The sequence below is a fragment of the Motacilla alba genome, chromosome Z (assembly GCF_015832195.1).
Source record: "Motacilla alba alba isolate MOTALB_02 chromosome Z, Motacilla_alba_V1.0_pri, whole genome shotgun sequence".
Lineage (NCBI taxonomy): Eukaryota > Metazoa > Chordata > Aves > Passeriformes > Motacillidae > Motacilla > Motacilla alba.
The window spans coordinates 18,314,379-18,334,694 of NC_052046.1; the positions used below are offsets into that span (position 1 = coordinate 18,314,379).

General features: G+C 41.2%; 1 protein-coding gene across 1 annotated transcript; it reads right to left on the reverse strand.

Annotated features, from left to right (window-relative positions):
- Positions 1 to 3,202: 3,202 nt before the first annotated feature.
- PLK2 (polo like kinase 2) lies at positions 3,203 to 9,108 on the reverse strand. The gene is made up of 14 exons (XM_038125359.1): positions 8,801 to 9,108; positions 8,270 to 8,377; positions 7,998 to 8,114; positions 7,675 to 7,804; positions 7,303 to 7,390; positions 6,945 to 7,040; positions 6,522 to 6,720; positions 6,285 to 6,432; positions 5,773 to 5,870; positions 5,021 to 5,144; positions 4,518 to 4,758; positions 4,290 to 4,419; positions 4,092 to 4,202; positions 3,203 to 3,971 (listed from the first exon to the last, which is right to left on the reverse strand). The coding sequence occupies exons 1-14, from the start codon at positions 9,011 to 9,013 to the stop codon at positions 3,780 to 3,782; spliced, it is 1,995 nt and encodes a 664-aa protein (XP_037981287.1). The 5' UTR covers positions 9,014 to 9,108; the 3' UTR covers positions 3,203 to 3,779.
- Positions 9,109 to 20,316: the final 11,208 nt, after the last annotated feature.

Sequence of the window (20,316 nt, forward strand, 5' to 3'; positions counted from 1 at the left end):
TGTAGCCAGTAAAACAGAATCTTTCAAATCAATTATGTTCCCATACCTAAGCTAATTTACATGGATAAATCCCTGAGGCTAGATTTTTACTTTCTGTTATCCTTATTTCCAAACACCATGAGGACCCATGATATTTGTTTCCAAATATATATATTTAAATGGAGTTCACCTTCTTAATTTGTATGTCCTAGTCTAACATTATGGCAATTCTGCCACTATTGATGTTCATAAGGCATAAAAATTACAAAACCAGACCAAATCAAAAAAAGTGATGGCCCATGCCATGGATTATTCAGGTTGATTCCTTGGGTATGCATCTGGTTGCGAGTTCATAAACACCTATAAATACCTATAATTTTTAAAAATTTGAGTTTACATTTAGAATCCATTTAATCAGGCACAAAATTACCTGTCATTGATGGTGATGGGCATTCTCTGATATGACTATTTTCAGAAGTAATGAAATAGCTTTAAAGTAACAGAATATTCTTCTAGTTTCCTAAGTAACCTGGAGAATATTGGAAACTTTATTCAAGATTGCCAAGCAGCATATACTGAAACTGTTTTCTTTTTTCTCATATGTATTATATACAGGATCTTAATGAAATGGAATAATTTCAGGAAAGGATTACAGAATGCCCTAGAATACTTGAGTTACTAGTGGCATCAGTGGGTAGTGCATTTTTCATTGCTGAAGCATGACCTGTTTGAAGAATTTTCTTGACTTGTTTGCTATCAGCAGATTAGTGCACTCAGTCATAAAAGTATGTATGTGTATTTGCAAAAATATATTTTCAAACTTCATGAAGATGTTTTGGTAAGAGTACAACAGATTTTTTTTCCTTGTCATTGTAATTGTGTCAGGCATTCATACCTGACAAACCTTTATGCTTTCACCTAATCCTTTAATCCTCACATTTCCTTTCAAATAGATATACTCCCAAACTAGATTTTATGCCGTGTTTTCTCTTGGTTTAAATGTAATAAAACAGTTGCTGGACCAGCATAAAATGCAGACCACATCTTTTGAGAGAAGGTAAGACATTTGTTATACGGAAGATATGGACAAGTGCCTTTCTAATATTTATCTTCCTGTGTGCAGAATTACAAGAGGGAGTTACATATTTAAGTAAAGAAGGCCAAGTAGTGCGCTACAGTATCTTATTTAAGAGAGGATCCACCCTGAGAAAGAATTTCAGAACCTTTGTTCCTGATGCAAGTTCTTATACCAAGAATTTTAAAATGGCTTTTCCTCTTTGGGCTGAGAGACTAGGACAAAGGTACCTTGAAAAGCATATTTCTCCTTCACCTGATCTAAACATCTTTCTTGTTTTGCAATATTAAAATAAAAAGTGAGGTAAGGATACAGAGCAGAAGCTGCATTAAGCAGAAAGATACACAAGGATTTAGCAACCACTGAGCATAAACACTGCATACAAATAGCTGATTCACTAACTTATTTTGGTGAGGTATCAGCCATCCACAAACAACTAGCATCCTGAAGCCTTTACACACATTTTTAAATATTCTACATTAAAATGTGTTTGCTTACACAAGCCTGAATTATAGCCATAAAAACATGATTTTGGTACACAAAGAAATCATAGCAGCTGAAAAAAGGTTTGCACTTTCTCTAGCACACAAAAGTTGAACAAAAAGCATTTTTTCCTTGTGAAGTATTATAGCTCTAGTAAATTTTGGTTTTGACATACATGCAAGCTGTGGGTTTACTGGTGTCCTAAATAAAAAGGGAGATTTTACTTTGTTAGGGAAAAGAACACAACAGTCAGCTGTATGTGTGCAACAGAATTAGGTAAGTCATGGCCTCTCAGGAATAAAATCAGCCATTATCACTTGAAGAAAGTAGACAGCTGGGAAGCTGAATTCTGCTCACTATACCAAGTATATATTTAACTTCACAGAACTGCCTAGAGTTACATTAATGAATCCATCTGAAGAACTCAATTGGGTCTTCCTGTCTAGACTTGAGAAGTAAATAAATATTACCTAATGCCTGGTATTCAATACAACAAACCCCAGCACAGTTATACACGCTTGTTGCAAGATGAAGCAAGCCAGCGATAAGTACTCTGCTCACTATTTCAGATTGACATCTGTACTTTGTTTAGTCTGCATTTTATTACTCTGCCTGTTCCTTACATTCAGAAGCTGCGATTGATACACTGACAGCAACTGATGTTGTTCAGAAAAGGCCTCCTTCAGTTATAAGAACAATAGGTCAAGAAAGCAATTAACTGGTTGCTGTTGCATCAGAACAGTTACTTGAAGACAGCTATATGTTTATACAGATCCAGGTGCTATGCAATATCTAAGAGAAATAAGCCCAGTCCACAAGTCAATTTCCCCCTGCCCGGAGTCATGATTTCTCCATAATTGCACCTATTTGCATGTTTTTAACTGACAAATGGCACTGTCTTCAGTTTTGGAAAGCCATTAGTCATGTAAGTGGAATTTCAGAAGCAGTAGGATTGCAGAAAGCAGCAGGCTCTGCCTATGCTGGTCTCAGAAAATTTAGTGTCAACTTCAGGCTTACTCTACCCAACTGATAACTTTAAATGGCCACAAGCATTACTAAGACAAATTATGATTTATGGTATAGAAATTATGGTATAGTCACCCTTTAATTTTTTCACCCTTTTGCTTTTAATTTACTGGGGTAATCATCTAACCAAGGTTAGAAAGACAAAATAAAGCTCAGTAAAGGCAAAGTGTCAGGTATGGTCAATTCATTCTGCTGTTGAGGTATCAGGATTTTCAGGCCCTTGATAAGAGCAATGCTTTCCCAGCAAGAAGAGAATTTACACAGGCACTTATGCTTCAGTCTCCAACATCCTACCCAGAAGAAAGAGTACTTTTCAGTCTGTGTTAAAAACAACTTTGAGATGTAATATCTTGAAGAGATCCATAGCTTTGTTTTAAGCTCTCAGGACAATAACTGTCAAGGCCTACATCATCAGTCTGTGAACTCCATCAGCACTTATTTTAGGATTGCAGATATAATTACTAATAGCCATGTTGGTTTTTGTGACTGCAAGTGGGCATAGACACAGATAAACCTGCCTACCCTTCATATCCAGACCTGCAGCAGACTTTTTAAACATAGAAAGCAAATCTGCGAGATTTTTTGTAATGCAAAGTAAAGCATGCTCAGTTACACTGGAGAAAGAGTAGAGAATGATGCTTCAGATTTCCATTCTTTATTGCCAACAGATTTATATTCAAAATGCCAAGGTCCAAAAAAAAAAAATAAATACTTCACTTTAGGCTGTAATAAATTAAAAAAAAAAAAATTAACAAGGAATGCACTTTGCCAGCCACAAGTGTGGGTATTTTTGAAAAATAAGGAAAAAAACAGTATGGCCATAGTTCACAGTTAAGCAACCAGAAGCTGCTTGTTACAATTATCCCCAACAACGGAGCTCTCCCTTCCCTCCCTTTCCAGATGTGTATTCACAGTTTAATTCCATCAGAGATGCTCTCTTACAGAGCAAACAGACACACTCTGCTCCGAGTTCAAGTCAAATTATATCTTTAACACACATGAAGCAAGGAAAACTATGATCCGAAGAACTCCTTGTCACAACATTTTACTCCAACAAGTAGGTTTAGGCTTCTAATAGATGTGTGCCCAGCACACTTGGACAGTCCAGTTTTCGTACCACCACACATCCATCATCAACATACTAGTTGCTCCACCATCTCCACTGTAGATTCACAGTGAACAAGAGAGTCCATTTGGTTTAACAGAGTCAATTCCTTCAGTTACATCGCTGCAGCAGCATGTTCAGAGCATATTCCATTCTGTGTTTTAGTTCCAGTGAACATCCCGAAACCAGAAGAGTTGTCAGATGAAACGTTGTGGATATCCTGTCTTCATTTATGTAGGTAAGGAGATATTCCTCACTCTGATTGCAAATTATGACTTTTGTGTGATCATGGTAGAAGTTCACCTGTAAAAGAGGAGACAAACATCAACTTACTTCTTTCTCCTCTCAATTTCTGAGATTTACCTGGTTTTATTACAATAAAGTATTTTAAGACATTTTCTCTTGTGATGCTACCGCACTTACTTGAAACGTGCCATCATTGAAGAGCATCATTAATGCTTTATCAGACTTGAGCCACTGTAAGAGGTAAAGCCTGGGCCTGCGTACATCTGTTAGGCTGGGCAAGTCTCCTCCCTAGGAAAGGGAACAGACTGTATTAAGCACTCCGTTTACATTTAGTGTATTTTTACAGCTCAGGAACCCTGAAGGTGCTGAACTTACATCCATAAGGTTCTCCTCCATATAGTGAGAGAAATACTTCAGTACAGTTACTTGGCTAATGAACTGTTCAGGGGCCTCTGTGGCTGAGAAGACAGAGCATTGGCCTAGCTCAGCATAGTAATGCACTGTCCTGAAAGAGGAAAAAAAAATAAGGTGGTTAGTGATGAGAAACAAATATTTAATGTTTAAACTGCTTTAGTGAGTTGTTTGCTTTGTAACAATTCTTACTTTTTGTCTGGCAGAAGGCTCATATGTGCTCCATTGTTGAAGAGGACACCAACAGTGTGATCTGAGAGCTGGTACCCAAAGCCATACTTGTTGGAGTAGTCCACCCATTTTGTAACCCACTGGAAGGATGCTGTTAGCTGTTCTTTGGGATTGCTATCTGCTTCTGGCATATTCTCCAGACATCCCTTCAATACTCTTGCAACTGTATCAGCAACATTTCCCATAGTACTGTCTTCCAAACCTGCAAAGAAAGGATTATTAGACTGACAAGAGCACATGGAGAGAAGATTTTCATTCTAAACTTTTGAGTTACATTAGATTTTAAGAAATACATAGATTTTAAGAAATCTAGCCTAATGACTTTCTAGTTGAAATGTTTCAAAATTGTTGGCTTTTGCAACATCGAAAATAAGAGTATAAAAGCAATGTTTGCTTCAAGCTTTTAAGATATGAGGAAAATAAAGTTGGATTCAGACTCAGACATCACATTTTGCTGCCCTTACATTCACTGCTACTGCTGCAGCTTCCCAAAGTTCCTCTGACTATCATCCGAATGGAGTCTCCAATCTGCTTAGTTTCTGGCAATGCTCCCGGCTTGACCACTGTTGTGATAAGAGGCTGAATCTCCTAGAAGAGATGTGAGACATGTAAACATCAAACATAAGTCAAGGCTTATACACAAGTTCTGCATGGCTCTCCTGTTTCTCAACAAATGATAAATTCTAGGGAAACCGGTATTCATGTACAAAGATTACAAAGGAGCTGCTGCTAGACTTAGCTCAGAGCAGCACTCCAGGTCTTTCCATTCTTTAGATCTTCAATTTACATCTCACAGGCTATTATTCAGTTTTCTGCTCTCCTGCCCTAGCAAGAGAGCAGCTGTGTGCAGGTCTGAACACCAAATAGTAAAAGACAGACTTCAGCAATTTATTCTTTTAAGAAGCCCTAGTTAATCATGAACCGAAGCCCTGTATTTGGAATATTGAGAAATAACACCAGGCAGACAAGTTAACGCATATGCAACAAAGGAGTCTAGGCAGATACTATAATTACTCAAAAGCCAAAATTTATAGTCTCCCTACAAATGCTACTATACCTTTGTGATGCTTGTTTAAGCCCTCTTAAAACAGCTCTGCTAATCATTTAAGCTTGATTATGCTGTGTACAGCTCCAGTTCTGATATCCAAGTCAAATATAATTTAATTATAGCTACTCCACCCAACTGTTACTAGACTTGAACTGCACTTGCATATACCTCATCTGTCTTGTGTTTGGGGGCCTGCTGGGTTATTGATGTCTTCTTCAAATCATGCCTGAGCTTGTAGATTTCTTCATCTTCTTTAGCTAGCCTGTCTGCAACACAGGAAAAAAAAAAATTTAACTCTGAATCTGGAACTGCTATTGAATTATAGAAAGCATAACAAATTAGCTGAAGAACACACATTATGTCTCTCTAGCAGCTTCTTCTAAACCTGCCATAGTCTCCCAGAGAAATGATGCCATTATACACAAATCATTCTAAGAGACTAAATTTCAATAGACTTTATAAACTAACACACAACCAACACAGACATGGATGCTATAAGAAGCATTTATGTATGTAAACTGGCATAGGTGGGCAGGCTAACATCTATACTTATTAAGAAAAAAAGTCAAAACCAACCCAGGAAAGTTCTAAGACACATAAATGTTCTGTTGCTCACAGATGTACACTAATATGAAACAGATGCAAGAGATAAGTAGACTGCATCTAGACTTCAAACTTACTATGCGTGTCCAAGTATCTGGCCTTATCCTTTTTTCCCCCAAAGAGAGCAGCAGCTGCTTTTTTGAAGAAATTTTTAGCAGGACTTGACAAATGGAAATCAGGGACAGTGTGACAACAGCTTGCAGAAAGTCTATCAGGTGTAAAGCCCTGTGGAAATATAACACAATTTTTAGACCATGGAGTGCATTTTTATGCAGATTTTGTTTTTTACAACACTAATAGCAGACAGTACAAACCTGTAAGAAGAATTCATGTCGAATTATTTCATCTAAACTGGGCCGATCTTCAGGGTTTTTTGACAACATACTAGCTATTAAGTGTTTTGCAGGTGCCAAGAGAGATGAAGGCAGGCTGTATCTTGCTTCCCTTATACATCTGTATGTTTCTTTAAGATTTGTAGTCTCAAATGGAGGTCTTCCCAACAGCATTGTATACCTGTTTAAAGGCAAAGGAAAACTGTTTTATTTTACACACCCACCTTACTTGTGTCTACAGCTACAAAAAAAGGCTTTGTCTATCTCCCAACATGAAGAATTTCTGCATTGAGCTACACATGTATAAAAGGCTGTAAATGGATACAGCAGTGTGTCCCCTTTGAACTCTCAAAAGCCTAAGCCAGTGATAGATATAATACATTTCAACGGCAGGAAAGCACTTACATTACACAGCCTAAGGCCCATATATCAGATTCACAGCCATGCCCTTGTTTGTTGAGGACTTCTGGAGAGAGGTAATTTGGTGTGCCACATATTGTTCTGAAAAATCAAAGACACCATAGAGCTGGTTAATATTTCAAATAGAAAGAGAAAGGAGCTATTTTTCATAGGACAGGTTTTCCTCTCAAGTTCAGACATCTAAAGAGGAGCTGTAGGAACTTTACTAGCATAGATGTTTTTTCATTTTATCTTTATGATACTGGAGGGACAATAACTAGCTTTTGCTATGGAACATGACTTGTCATTTTCATATGAATTTAGTTTCATTTACTACTAGACTATACATTTTTGATGCTCCTACCTCCTCCTGTGCTCCAGTGGTTCCAGCCTAGCTGCCAAGCCAAAGTCACCTAGCTTCAGTTCCATGTTCTCATTGATAAAGAAGTTACCTGGCAGACAAAGAAATTCCAGTTAGTCCATCTCTGGCAAGGTAGGAAGGCATTTGCCACAGGTGCTGAGTCATACTTTGTTCAGAGCCAGAAGCTAGGCAAGATTTTTTTTTTTTTTCAAATTAGGAATGCTTAATGTTATCCTTTAAGCACCATGACTTTCCACTGTAAAGATAGACTAAGCTGATTCTACTAAACAAACTATCACTATACAAGGATAAAGTGGTACAACGCTGACAGGGCTGGAGGAGTATGTTTAGAAATTGGCAATCCAGAGAACTTACCTAGTTTAAGATCCCTGTGTAAGATTTCCTGTTCATGAAGATACTTTAGCCCTGACACAATTTGCCTGAGGTAGTATCGTACTTCTGGTTCTGTCAATACCTTCCTGGCTTTTAAGATGTGAGCCATTGACTGCAGAGGAAAGACAAAGGCAGAAATGTCACTGATAATTCATGCAGAAGATTCACGTTAAGCAAAAGTAAATGAGTATACAAATGAGAAACAAAAACTAAAGCCACAAAAAACAAGTTTTACACATCACACATTTAAATTAGTTGCAGACTCCAGGTAAGTAAATACCGTATTTCTCCCAGTTGATGCTCACCCTTCTACTGCAGTATTCCAGAAGAATGTAAATATTCTCTCTGTCTTCAAAGTAATGGTAAAACTGCACAACATGTCTGTGATTAAGCATTCTGTGCAGCTCAATCTCTTTATCAATCTATACAGATAAGATAGTGAGAAAGAAGAAAGGTGTTGTTAGCCTTACTTGGTTGAGCAAACAGCTCTATCAGAACCATTTCAGGAAAAGGGGTAGGCTATCCAGCACACAAAGAGTTTGAGGGGGGAAAAAAATAATCATTCATGCATACATACCTTCTCCCTTTGATGAGGTTTTGCTACTCTGCTGTGAGGAATGATTTTTGCAGCATAAACTTTATTTGTTGTCAAATCTGTCATCTCGTAACACTTGGCAAATCCGCCCTAGAGAGACATAGGAGAAAAAAGGCAATTAGAGCAGGTATAAATGCAGTTCTGCACTTAGTCATTCACCAGCTCATGTATTAGTCAAGAAGCGCCACTTCCTTAGCAAAGGGCAATTTTCTAAGGACAGGTCCTGGGTTCATCGTCTGTTGGAAGGCTCGTGCTCCCTACTCCCCGCATGCAACACACAAATCTTCGCCCGAGCCGAAGGCACGATTCCGGGGCAGTAAGAGCGCCCGGACGCATAGCGCCTGGCCCGGGCGGTGCTGGGCAGGTCGTGGGCGGCAGCACTGCGCGCTCCACTCGCCGGGGGAAAGCAGCCCCGCAGGGACAGCGCCCGCCGGCCGCCCCGCCGAGAAGAGCGGCGAGCTAAGCACACCGGCCGTCGGCTCGGGAGGGCACAGGGCTCGCCGCGGCCATTACCTTTCCGAGCACCTTGCCGCGGCAGTAACGCTTCCCCGTCGTGGGGTCGGTAATAATCCGGGAGACCTCGGCTGCGGGGTGGCCGTGCTGGTGCGGCGGCTCCTCCGCCTTCTTCCTGCGCGACTCGCCGCCGGCAGCTCTGCCCGCCGCCGCCTCGCAGCCCTTGGCACCGCCGCCGCCCGGAGGGTGGGCGATAGTCCGTAGGAGTTCCATCACCGCACCCCGCCGGCTCCGTCCTACCCGCCCTCCTCGATCCCGCTCCACCGGCCCTACTCTTCCCACCCAATCTGCCTCACTACGCCGAGCAGCGCCTGGGCTCGTCCTTTATGAAGCGGGTGGCGGCTCCGCCCCAAGGCTGCGGGGCGGTCCCCGCCTGACTCCGCTCCGCCCGCCCGGCTCGGCACGGCCCCGCCCCGCCCAGTCAGGCCCCGAGGAGAGCTGAGCGGCACCGGGCTGACCTGTTCTGCCCTCTCTTGCCTAGCTGCGGGGCGAGCAGGCTCTTGTCCCCTGACAGCGGGGGAAACTGGCCTGGCTGCTACCGTCCCGTGTGGGAGCTCGACAAAGAGAGCTTCAGCGTAAGAAATGTTTTCCTCGGTCAAGGATTGCTGTGTGCGGGGCAGTGGGGGTTGGTGGTGGACGATCCAAGCTGTAGGAGCAGCCCCGTAACGCGTGCCTGTTGCTGCACGTGAGAAGGAGTTTTGTCCTGCCTATGCCAAAGCAGCTCCACCGCAGCAGGGAGACAGACAGGGCCAGCATGGAGCTGAGGCCCGTGGGCTTGCTCAGATTGTACAAATCACTGACATGAATGCCCCACTGCTGAGGGACTACCATGTCCCTCCCTTTGTAAGGAGAGCTCATTCCTAGGGACACCCCCCCCCCCCCAGCTGTCTGACATCAGTCAGCTCTAAAATCTCTTCATAAGCAGCAAATAAATCAAATCAGAAGGCATCTGAAGGCAATGGTAGTATAGGGCCTCTGTACAGACAATTGCTGGGAGAAAAATACTGAAATGTGTAACAGTTTTGCATTTCTCCTTTCTGAAGATGCAAAAATGCCAACATTCATCCTTTTGTTTGTGTGTTACACATTTCTGAAGTAATATTTTCTTGTTGGCAGACAAAATACTTCTACCTGCTTTCATTGCTGGTAAAAAATCAAAGACTAGTTGATTTCATAGGAATGACTCTCATAGCATGTAACTGTAAGTTATTTCAGTGTCAGTCCCTCAAAATTCACATTTCACATCTTAAAATGACAGAATAGCCTAGAGTGTCAACAACAGGATGTATGCCTTAACAGAACACACAAAGTCCCCCCCGCCAAAACTGGCAAGAGTGTAGAACAACATTTGTTTATTTGTTTCTCTCCATAGGTGTTGCTTTAGGAAGGTAACAGTGCTGAAGTGTTAAATATACTGGATTGTGTCCACTCTTTGTCTGCAGTTTTTTGTTGGGCATTTGCTACTGCATTCAGATGCCTTCCTAACTCACTCTGAAAAACCTAGTCAAATCACATTAGTATTACTAGTGATTAACCATAGGGGTGGAGGTAAAAAGAAAAAAGAAGGAAAAATTGGGATACATAGACACTGTTCAGTCCTGTGCCCCCTTAGCCCTTGGTCTTACAGACATTGACTTCCTAGACAAATATTTTTGTCAAATCACCCTCACATAACCTTACCTCTCTCCAAATTAGTACCCGTTTTCGCAAAATAAATTACAAATACACGTGGTTTCTCTTTGCTTTGTCAAGTGTCAGTACATTACTTTGGTCTGCTGCCCTGGAAGGCTTTTGGGGAAAGGGGAAAGAGGGAGAACAGAAGTGCACGTTTCCCCTCTTCTGGAAAGAAGTGGTACTGCACATGGTGAAAAGCGAACGTAAGAAAAACAAGCTTTGTCTGGTAAAGGTTTAGGGAAGATAGTTAAGCTTTACTTTGAAAGGCAACAAGCACGTGGTTAAAGTACACAAAGTGTTCTGATAAGCAGGACTGACACTTGTAGTTTTCACCTACTTTGCTGAAACAAAGTATTTAGGTTGTGTTACCCTGAGTTGCAAAAGGCCATGAGGCTGCTGGGCTGTCCCATGCAGAAGTTACTCCAAGACTGATTTTCTCACTTTCTCATAGGGAGTATTTACCTAACACTCAACTCAAGGTGCCAAGTTGACCGTACTGTTTATTGTGAGGTTTTACAAAGCAAACTTGCTTTCTTCTAAAGGTGAGCTCGTGGATAAAATAACATTGTAGTTAATGGTTTGTATATTTATATTTTTAAAATATTTTTATATTTTGCAAAGGAAAGCTGTTCTAACCTGTGCTCTGTAATCTCTCATTTTTTCTTCCAAATTACATTAGCAAAATGCTCAGATGTACCTGCAGTCTGCACAAGAAGCTTTTTTGAAAACTGGCTAAGATAGCAGCAGCTCTGTAGCCAAATCAGTATACAGCGTTACAGTTTCCCTGCCAAGAAACAGGGCAAACCTAGCCCAAAGTCAGACTTCAGGCATTCCTTCTGTCTGTAGAAAAAAAGCAATCATATGTTCCTACAGCTCCATTTTGACACAGGTATAGAGCTGTTCATAAAAGCCGAGGGTCTTTTATGACCCTCTTTATATATATGACCCTCTTATCTCTTATATAAAATCTATATTACTGAGGGTCTGGGAAGACTGAGTGTACATAAATCCCTGGTTCAGATGTGGAATGGGAATTCGACAGTCAGAAGCTGTCTGATCACTGGCTTGTGAGAAGAAGGTCTTGTCAGGAACTGCTTATTCTTACCCTAACATTATGAAAGTGAGGTGTTCAGAGACTTAAATTTCCAGAAAGAAGAACATTAAGTCCTGGATTTCCAACTTCATGAATATTACGGAGCTTCGTCACTGTATTCATGAGCATGATTTTGCCAGGGAAACCAAAGCTTTATATGAAATCAGGACCAACACCATATACATGGCTTCCAGACTGACTCTCAACTGAACTTTCTGAATATTTGGTGCCACTAATACTATTTCCCTACAAAGTATGCCAATCTAAAGCTAATTCAGTGTGCTCCTACACAATTCATACTGGACTCGGGTGGCAGTCCACACCTATTTGGCAGGCAGCCCTGACCTTTCTCCTGGCTGGCCTCATAATTTGATTCCTGCTATCAGGTTAGCTGATAGCTCTCCTGCTTCAGGTTAGCTTTTATTTAGCTGGTCATGGAGTGCCCTCAGCTGTTGAAGAGAGGTTATGGCAGTCTGTCCTAAAAGAAGTGTATTCTACCTAAAGATGGAACAAACAAATTAGTTCAATGAATAGCGTGTTCACTGGATTACGTATCAACATATATAAGCAGCTTACTTCTAGAACGTCACCCTATAGAAAATGTTTTATTAAAATTTGGGCTTTTACACAATGTTCTTCATGATCCTTTGCGACTTGAGTCTATCGCTAATCTTACTTCACTTAATCTTTCTTGATTGACTAAGTCTCACTTCTCTTCTTGGTTTATTATTGTCTTGTTTTAGGACAAATTTGGGAGGAAACTTCTGAATGGGTATTTTTTAGAAAGCAAATTCAAAGGGCCCCTCCCTTCTACTGGTTCAGAAAATATTTCTTTAGTGAAAAATTGTGGGAAAAATTGTTTATTTAACTAGCAAAGTACTTACAAACATAAAAAATTAATAATATTAAACAATGGAACATTTTGTTGTTCTGAAGAGATGGCAAATTCAGAAAGTCCTTGTTGTGGGGTGTACCTTGGCTTGCTCAGTCTCTTATCAGTCCCTCTTATGCTGGACAATGCCACCTCCTGGTTCCCAATGGGCCACAGGTGCAAGCTCCCGGTGTTTTTCTGGGTGATCAGTCCAGAGCAGGGCTGAACAGCTCCAAGAAAATGAAAAGCCACAGTCTGGGGAACTTTTCTGCCTCAGCCAGCTAAAACCTAACTAAAAACAAAGGAGAGCTTCCCCCGCTGTCCGTGCTGCAGACAGCGCAGGCTGTGAGGAGGATGCAGGGAGCAAGTACAGTCCCTGAGAACAAACTCTGTGCTTCTTCTGCCCCCTCAGCTCTCAGAAACAGTCTGAAAGGTGCAGAACTTATTACCTAGCATAAACAGAACAGACGACTGGAGACACAAGCATCATAAAGTCACCCTAGGACAATTACCTAACTTATTCTTTTAATTTTAAGTTCCACACCAGCCTTTCCTCACCACCCCATATGGGTCTGTATGTTCCCAGTTTTTGTTTTTCCACACTTTTCCTGCTGTCCAGGACACTCGTTTTTGTGTTTCCAGTAAAGTATTCATTTCTAAGGTTTCTAGCATAGGCGTCTGTTGGAGTCTCCCCCTGGTCAGGGTGACCCCAAAAGGTGGAAAAGTCTCTGCTCCAACCTGTGCTTTCAAAGAAAGACTCAGTAGTCCTCAATTGTCCGGTCTCATGGTTGTTTATTGTAAGTTATCTTAGAGATTTTCTTCTGGGCTGCTGCGGTCTGCTCAGCAGGTCAGCCAGAGGCACACTCTGCACACTCTCTGCACGCTCTTTCTTTCTCTCTCTCTCTCTCTGCCGGCCCCCGAGGCTGGTGCTATCTTTTATACTAAAAACTACGTGTACTGTATTTACAATTCCGTTCCAATAGATATCACCCATGTTAGACAGTCAGCTTCTATTCTAAACCAATCTAAAACTGCCAACATCACCCAAATAATGGAGGCTATGAAGAAGAAGGAAGAAGGACAAGGCATGCCCTGATTCCTCCATCTTAGAGCCTCAGACCCCCATGTACAAAATCCAAACCCTTGTGTACAAGGCTTAAAACCCCCTTGTACAGCACTCAAAAACTCTTCCTTTCACTTTGTGATTATCTCTACTATAATACCTAAACTTTTGTGTTGCTTGTAATTCTTCATACAGAGTTGGTAATTTGCTCCACGGGCTAAGATCAAAACCCCATGTGTCTTTGGCTGCATGCCAGGGTCTCAGAACCCCCTGCCAGTGGCTCGGGCTATCCAGGGCACCCAGAGGGATGTCCTGGGTTCCCACAGGCATCCTTAACAAATAAAATATAAAACACACAAAAGCTGGACTAGGTATAGAATTAAACATTTGCTCTTCAGTTTGTCACTTCCCTTGCAGAATTTTATTGTCATAGACTGTTCTTATACACAGGTATGATAGCATTTTTTCTCCTTGAATCACTTCAGAGCTAGTGCAAAACACTTGTTTCTGCTATAATTCATTTCTCTTAATTTTCCTTGTTTGAAGCTTGGCAATGTTTCCAAAGACCTAAATTCTTTTGCAGTTTCATTCAAAGTGATCTACTAATTAAAAAGCAGGCAGACTACCAAAAGCTTAAGGCAATCATATGTTTTCCCAGAAAGATCTCCCAAGAAAAGAGGAGGGTGTTTAGGGCAGCAGTCACACAGGCTGTGCTAGCTTTTCGTTCCTTCTGGGGTGGTGCCAAGGTCTGTTCCCTCCCTGCCTGCTCAATGTAAGTTCTCTCAGGCTGGCAGGAGGACAGGCTTGCAGTTGTGGTAGTTATGGGATGCCATATTTGGTCCCCAAAGACACAAAACTCTATATCATTGAATTTAATGCATGTTTACATGGTCAAGATTGATGGATGGCTCTGCAAGGTGTTCCCCCAGTGCAGTGATTGAGTATGAAAGTAATACAGTGCCCGTCAAGTGTCTGTGTCAGGTGAAGACAATGTGAAAGAGACTCATCTTCCCCTTAACCCTCACTACTCTCTCATTCTTCTCCTGTGATGCCTGGGTTGAATAATGTCACACAGCTTTATTTCAGGCACTAGCCCCTGCCCTCAGAAAGTGCAGTAACACATTCATGCAGCATCTGCTTCTACAAGTGAAGTCAGACCACAGGTTTGCACATGGTGTTATTTTTCTCATTTTGTTTTTTTCACAGCTTGGCTTGTTTTTATTGTATACACCAGACCGGAACAATTATACTAACCTCAAAGTTAAATACGGCAAAAGTAAAGACTCTAAAGCTTTTGCCTTAAAGGTTTTAAAAGAGACTACCATCAAATTATAATGAAATTATAATAATTTCCCTCAGTGAAGTTCTCTATGGCCACCATTTGCCACCTTTAAATGCACTGAGGAGAAACAAGAGTGCAAACTGCATTACTCATCTATAAGAAACTGTTAAACCTAATCACCACAGACACATGCAAATATTTCATGTAGTGTCCTGTGGGAATCACAGTCATTCTGGCTTTTTCTGCAATTTAAATGCTCCTAAGTGCTTACTTAGTTTAAGAGCACCAGACCACAAGACATTTGCGGAGACATCCTGGCACTGTGGCCACTTGGTCTGGTATCAGCATATTTTTTCAGAAGCTGCCACTGCTTCTGGTGATTTTTGGTCCCATTTAAGGTATTTGAAACTTTGTGAGTCTACAGACACCACGTGCTGATGATGGAGCTGTTATGGCCAAAATTAGCCTGCCTCCTGTATAAATGACTGCTAGGCCCCTTATGCAACCGTGTCGATCATGCAGAAGGAACAAAGATCTGTGTGATGCTTCATGCCCAATGTTAGATACACTTAGCTTCAAACCTGAGGAACAATTGGAGTAGTGTTTTGTGCCCTAAAAGGACTGTCTAGAATATTTTGTATTGGCTTTTTTTTTTCATTTAGCCCTTCTCAATGCCCAAATATCTTAGACATAAAACCTCCTTGTTAAAGGAAATAATGCCAAAGGGTAGTCAAAATCCTCTAAGCAGAACAAAGAGGTCAGTACTTCAGTCAGTATGTTTCCCTTCCTGATCTCCCTTCCCCTTTCCAATTTCAGTGCTCAAGTACTGCAAGATACAGGACAGGAGAGTTGCTTACCAATTAGGCTAAGTGCTTATTTTCTTTCTATGGATAGAATAGCAGCTTCCTGAATCCTAAGGGCAAAAGTCAGTGTTACTAGGGCTCTGATGACACAGACAACAGAGGAACAGAGTTATGAGATACATGATGTAAGAGTCTATGTCATAGGTTCTCTCTCTCTATGACAGTCTCTTCTATCCAGAACAACCACACCTGTTTTTTATGCATGAAACCAGTAACCAGACATGTACAGGCCACTTCTGACTATTATAAACACGAAGCACAGGAGAGGAGAACAGTTAGGAGATTGTAAACTTTTGTTGTCTTATTTTCTGTAATTAACTAGGATCGTAGAACAAAAAAGATACAAAAAATCGAATGTTCTGGCAAACAGGAGTACCAATCATCGTTCTTAATCCTCAACAGTTGCAATTGATATTCATACAGGGCCAGACAGTGATGCATGTCTTAATAAGGCTAGGATATAGAGAAACTCTGGGAAATTAGATTTGAAAGTCGGAGAATTGAGGGTCTACAGAAAAATTAGTTACTGCATAATTAGATATGCCCACCATTAGCACTTAGGTGCTAATTAGGTACGAGAGGAGCTCATTGCTACCAAAGCAAGACATGCCAGAAGCAATCCTGAATAGAGCAGAATAGAGTCTGCTCAGGAATAAAAGGTGGGCTGAAAGCTGCTGTTGTCAGAGGCAAGTGAAGCAAGCAACTCATCTGTGAAAGAAGGGCATCCTGTCCTCTCTTTCTCACTGGGATTTTATGAAACTAAATTAACATCATTATCTTTCATAGAGTTCTTCTATACACTGCTCTTAGATAAAAACAATAAGATTAAAAAGGCATGTAGCAATGAGGCTTAACACCATATTTTACCATCAAAGTTTTGACAAAGGCATGTATTCAGAGATTCTGTGGAGAGCTGAGAACCACACTTTTCGATAAGCTCTTTCCTACCTTACATAAGAAGCTTTTCTGTGTTCCTTACCTTGTGTTATGTATTGACATCTCCAGTTTTTCCAGGTAAAAGTACTTTCTACATTTATGTAAATATTTAAAAGTGGCTGGCACTAAATTTAGTTTATTGGAGTTACACCTGTCCTGACTGCTGACCTGAAGAGTTGAAGCATGTCATTAGTAAAGACAGTGTACCAAATCAAAATAGATCACAATATCTAGGAAAGATAGACATATAAAATCTGGTCTGCTGGCCTCTTTAAGAATAGAAATGAGAGCAGGTGATATATATGACATAATAGATAAAAGAAAAGATGAACAAAAAGCATGCCCTAAATAACTAGATGTGAAAATGAAAATCCCCACTAGATTTTTTTCAGCAACTCACTTTGATCCTTTCATTCCAGCATGCTTTTCTGATTAAAGCTATTGTTAACATCAGCCACCCAGGGAAGGTAGGTAGGGCAGTGCTGTACTTTCCTTTTCCTGAGTTTAGCTGTATGGTCCGCCAGTGACCAAAGACCTCAGACAGTTACTGGACATTTGCTTTTTATACCACAGAAGCCAGTACCTTGAATGAAGCTACTCATCAGTGGGAAAAACCCTACAGGGGAACATACTTGACAAATGCAAACAAAGCCAGAAGTATGAGAAAAAACCTGCTGGCAAAATGATAAATACACTAGCCAGAAAGGTAAATATTGCCCTCTGACTGTGGGTTATCTGTTTGGGTGTTGTCACTGCTCTGACAGACTAGACACACACTGGAGAGTGAAAAATCTGTATACTTCCCAGCACCACAGCAGATGCTTTTCTGCAAATCTGTGCTGAGAGGAGGCAGTTAGGACTGCCCAAAGGGAACACAAAAATTCAGTTCCACAGCTACAGACTGACTCAACCATTTTGTCCAACACAGGGGACATTTGGGTAAAATTTTGGTTCTATCAAATCCTTAGTTCTATTTCAAATTGACATTTTATGCTGGTTTGGCTTGTGGGTTCTCAGTCAGCCTTTAATGTCCTGTATTACTTGAAATGGGACAGGTTTTAAATTTTGAAAGCAGTTATTATTGGCAAAGATCAACCATAGCAAATTTATTGTGTAACACCCATACACTGCACTTTCATGTCTGAAGTGCATAGTAATGCCCCAGAGCAAATGCAAAATATGTAGAAAGATGACACTCAACAGAATTTACAACAGGGTAAAAACAAGAATACAAATAGTTATTGCAGCTCAGCAATGTAAAGAGCAGCTTTGGCATTTGGTGAAGGGTGAGCCTTTGGAAAGGAAGTAAAACATTGCAAATACAAGTTTAGAAACAGGATGTGATAGCTCAGCCTACAACATGGATTATTGGATTTTTGGGATGGGTCTGAGCTAATTTTAACTTTCATTTCAAGTAACGGAGATCACTTCCTTCAGTAAATGTGTAGCAGTGACCTTCACAGTGAGCTGTGAGATTTGTCCTGTCAGAGTCTGCATTTAGCTTCAAAAGTTTCTGCTTCTATTTTTGACTTTCAGAAGGGCTGGTGTGCTAAAAGAACTATCTCTCTTTGTAGATATGTCAGCTCAAGTTTATGAAAAATATTACCTCTCCCTTGTCTGGTTTATATATTTAGATTCTCATGGCAGAGATTCTGCCACTAGAAGTTTCCTGATTTTTTTCTTAGTTATCTCATTACTGTTAGTGTTAGATGACAGATTTAAGACTCATAGAATCAGCCAACTCCTGACTTAAAGAGACAGGAATAGTTTTCACTTATCTGTTGAGTAGTGACAGGGAGGCATGATCAACATTCAAAATAATACCCAACTGATAATTGAGATGTATGAAGGAAATCATCCAATACACGCATTAAATATATCTACTTTTAAAAAATCAGAATTTTGTTTTACTGCCCTTGGGCTCCTTGGTGATGGTACATCTGGTTAGATGTATGATAGTAAAGGAACATGGCTGCTTCTAGAAGAGCAGTCCTGGTTTAGAGAGGCAGAGAGCGAGCAGTCATGAGAAACGCTAGTTCCCATTCTTTCAGCAGTAAGACAAGCAATTTACACTTGTATGTGCTTTGCAAGCAAACAGGAAATGGTCATCTAAGAGGAAAACAACGTGGTGAGTGTTATTTTTTCAGTATCTTAGAGTGCGTTAAAAAGTGCGTTTGTGATTGGAACAATTGTTTTCAAACCCCATGCAGATTTACAGGCTTGAGGAGGTGTGGCTTGAGAGTTCAGCAGCAAGGGACCTAGGGATGCTGGTAACAGCAGTTGAACATGAGCCAGGGTGTGCCCAGGTGGCCAAGAAGGCCAATGGCATCCTGGCCTGGATCAGCAATGGTGTGGCCAGCAGGAGCAGGGCAGGGATTGTCCCCCTGTGCTGGGCACTGGTGAGGCCACACCTCGAGTGCTGCGTCCAGCTCTGGACCCCTCACCTCAAAAAGTTCTGGACTGTGTCAAGAGGACAACAAGGTTCATGCAGGGTCTAGAGATCATATCTTATGAGAAACACCTGAGGGAGTTGGGGGTGTTTATCCTCGAGAAGTGGAGATCCGGGGAATCCTCATTGCCCTATACAACTGCCTGGGAGGAGGCTGTTAGTAACGTGAGGTCCAGTATCTTCAACTATCCCTGCAGTGAGGGGACAAGAGGAAATGGCCTTAAACTGAGACAGGGGACATTCAGATTAGGTATTAGAAACAATATTTCCACTGTTAGGGCGGTCAGGCACTGGAACAGGTTGTCCAGGGAGATGGTGGAGTCACCATCCCTGGAGGTGCTTTAGAAGTATCTGGATCTGATGATGAGTGAAGTTTAGTGGTTTAGAGATTACCAGTAGTAGTGCTGGGTTGACAGCTGGGCTGAATGATCTTGAATGTCTCTTCCAATACTGATGACTCAGTGATTCAGAGTTATCCTGATTTCAGTAAGGCTAGTCCCCAAGCATGTCTTTGCACAAAAAGAAACAAAGCAGATGAACTACTTAACAAGTTTCTCTGATCAGGAAGTGCAAATGCCCAGTCTATATGCATTAAGAACTCACCCAATCTGTGCTCAGCTCCAAAGATCATATAAATTCTTTTGAAAACCATAACTGCAAATGTGAGCCAATTTTTTCTCTCCCACCAGTGTGATGAATATGCTTTAGGTTTTTTCCCTGGGACTAAGTGCACAGGACAGAGCTACTAGTAATTTTCTAAAAACTGTCTTGCCATTATTCATTCCAAAGAGATGTTGAGTACCTCTGTTAGCCTGCCCTCCCCTTCTGCAGCTCATCAGAAAGCATAGATACTTTCAAGGTGAGGCCACTAGAAATTTCTCTTTCTCAGCACTTGCCTCTGAGCAAGAGATCCAGCTTTCATTCTCCCTCTCTGGCTCCAAGAAACAGTAAAAGAAGGTAGGCAGCTTAAGCAAAGCTTGAGTACTTTCAGATGCCTATTTCCAAAATGGACCCCAATGTTTCTCCATGCTGTGAAGCGCAGATTCATGAACAACTTCAGTCCAGGACTGGAGGAATGCCTTATGGAATCTCAAAATAAAAAAACATTCCTATGATAGTGTGGTCGCGCTTCTTCTCCCCTACTCTGTGATGTCAGGACTCCTTGTGAGGCCTTCCCTGATTAATAGCTCCTGGACAGGTAGCTCCCCTTGAGCTCATTAGAAGCCATCTATTCCATGGAACTTCTGTTGCCTAATGAGCTCCTATTTTCCAACAGATAGTTGTG

Coding starts and splice junctions, on each gene's coding strand:
- PLK2 (XM_038125359.1), bottom strand. CDS start 9,013: ATGGAACTCCTACGGACTATCGCCCACCCTCCGGGCGGCGGCGGTGCC. Junction 8,378..8,800: donor GCGGCAAGGTGCTCGGAAAG/GTAATGGCCGCG, acceptor ATGTCTCTCTAG/GGCGGATTTGCCAAGTGTTA. Junction 7,805..7,997: donor TGGAATACTGCAGTAGAAGG/GTGAGCATCAAC, acceptor TTTCCTCTGCAG/TCAATGGCTCACATCTTAAA.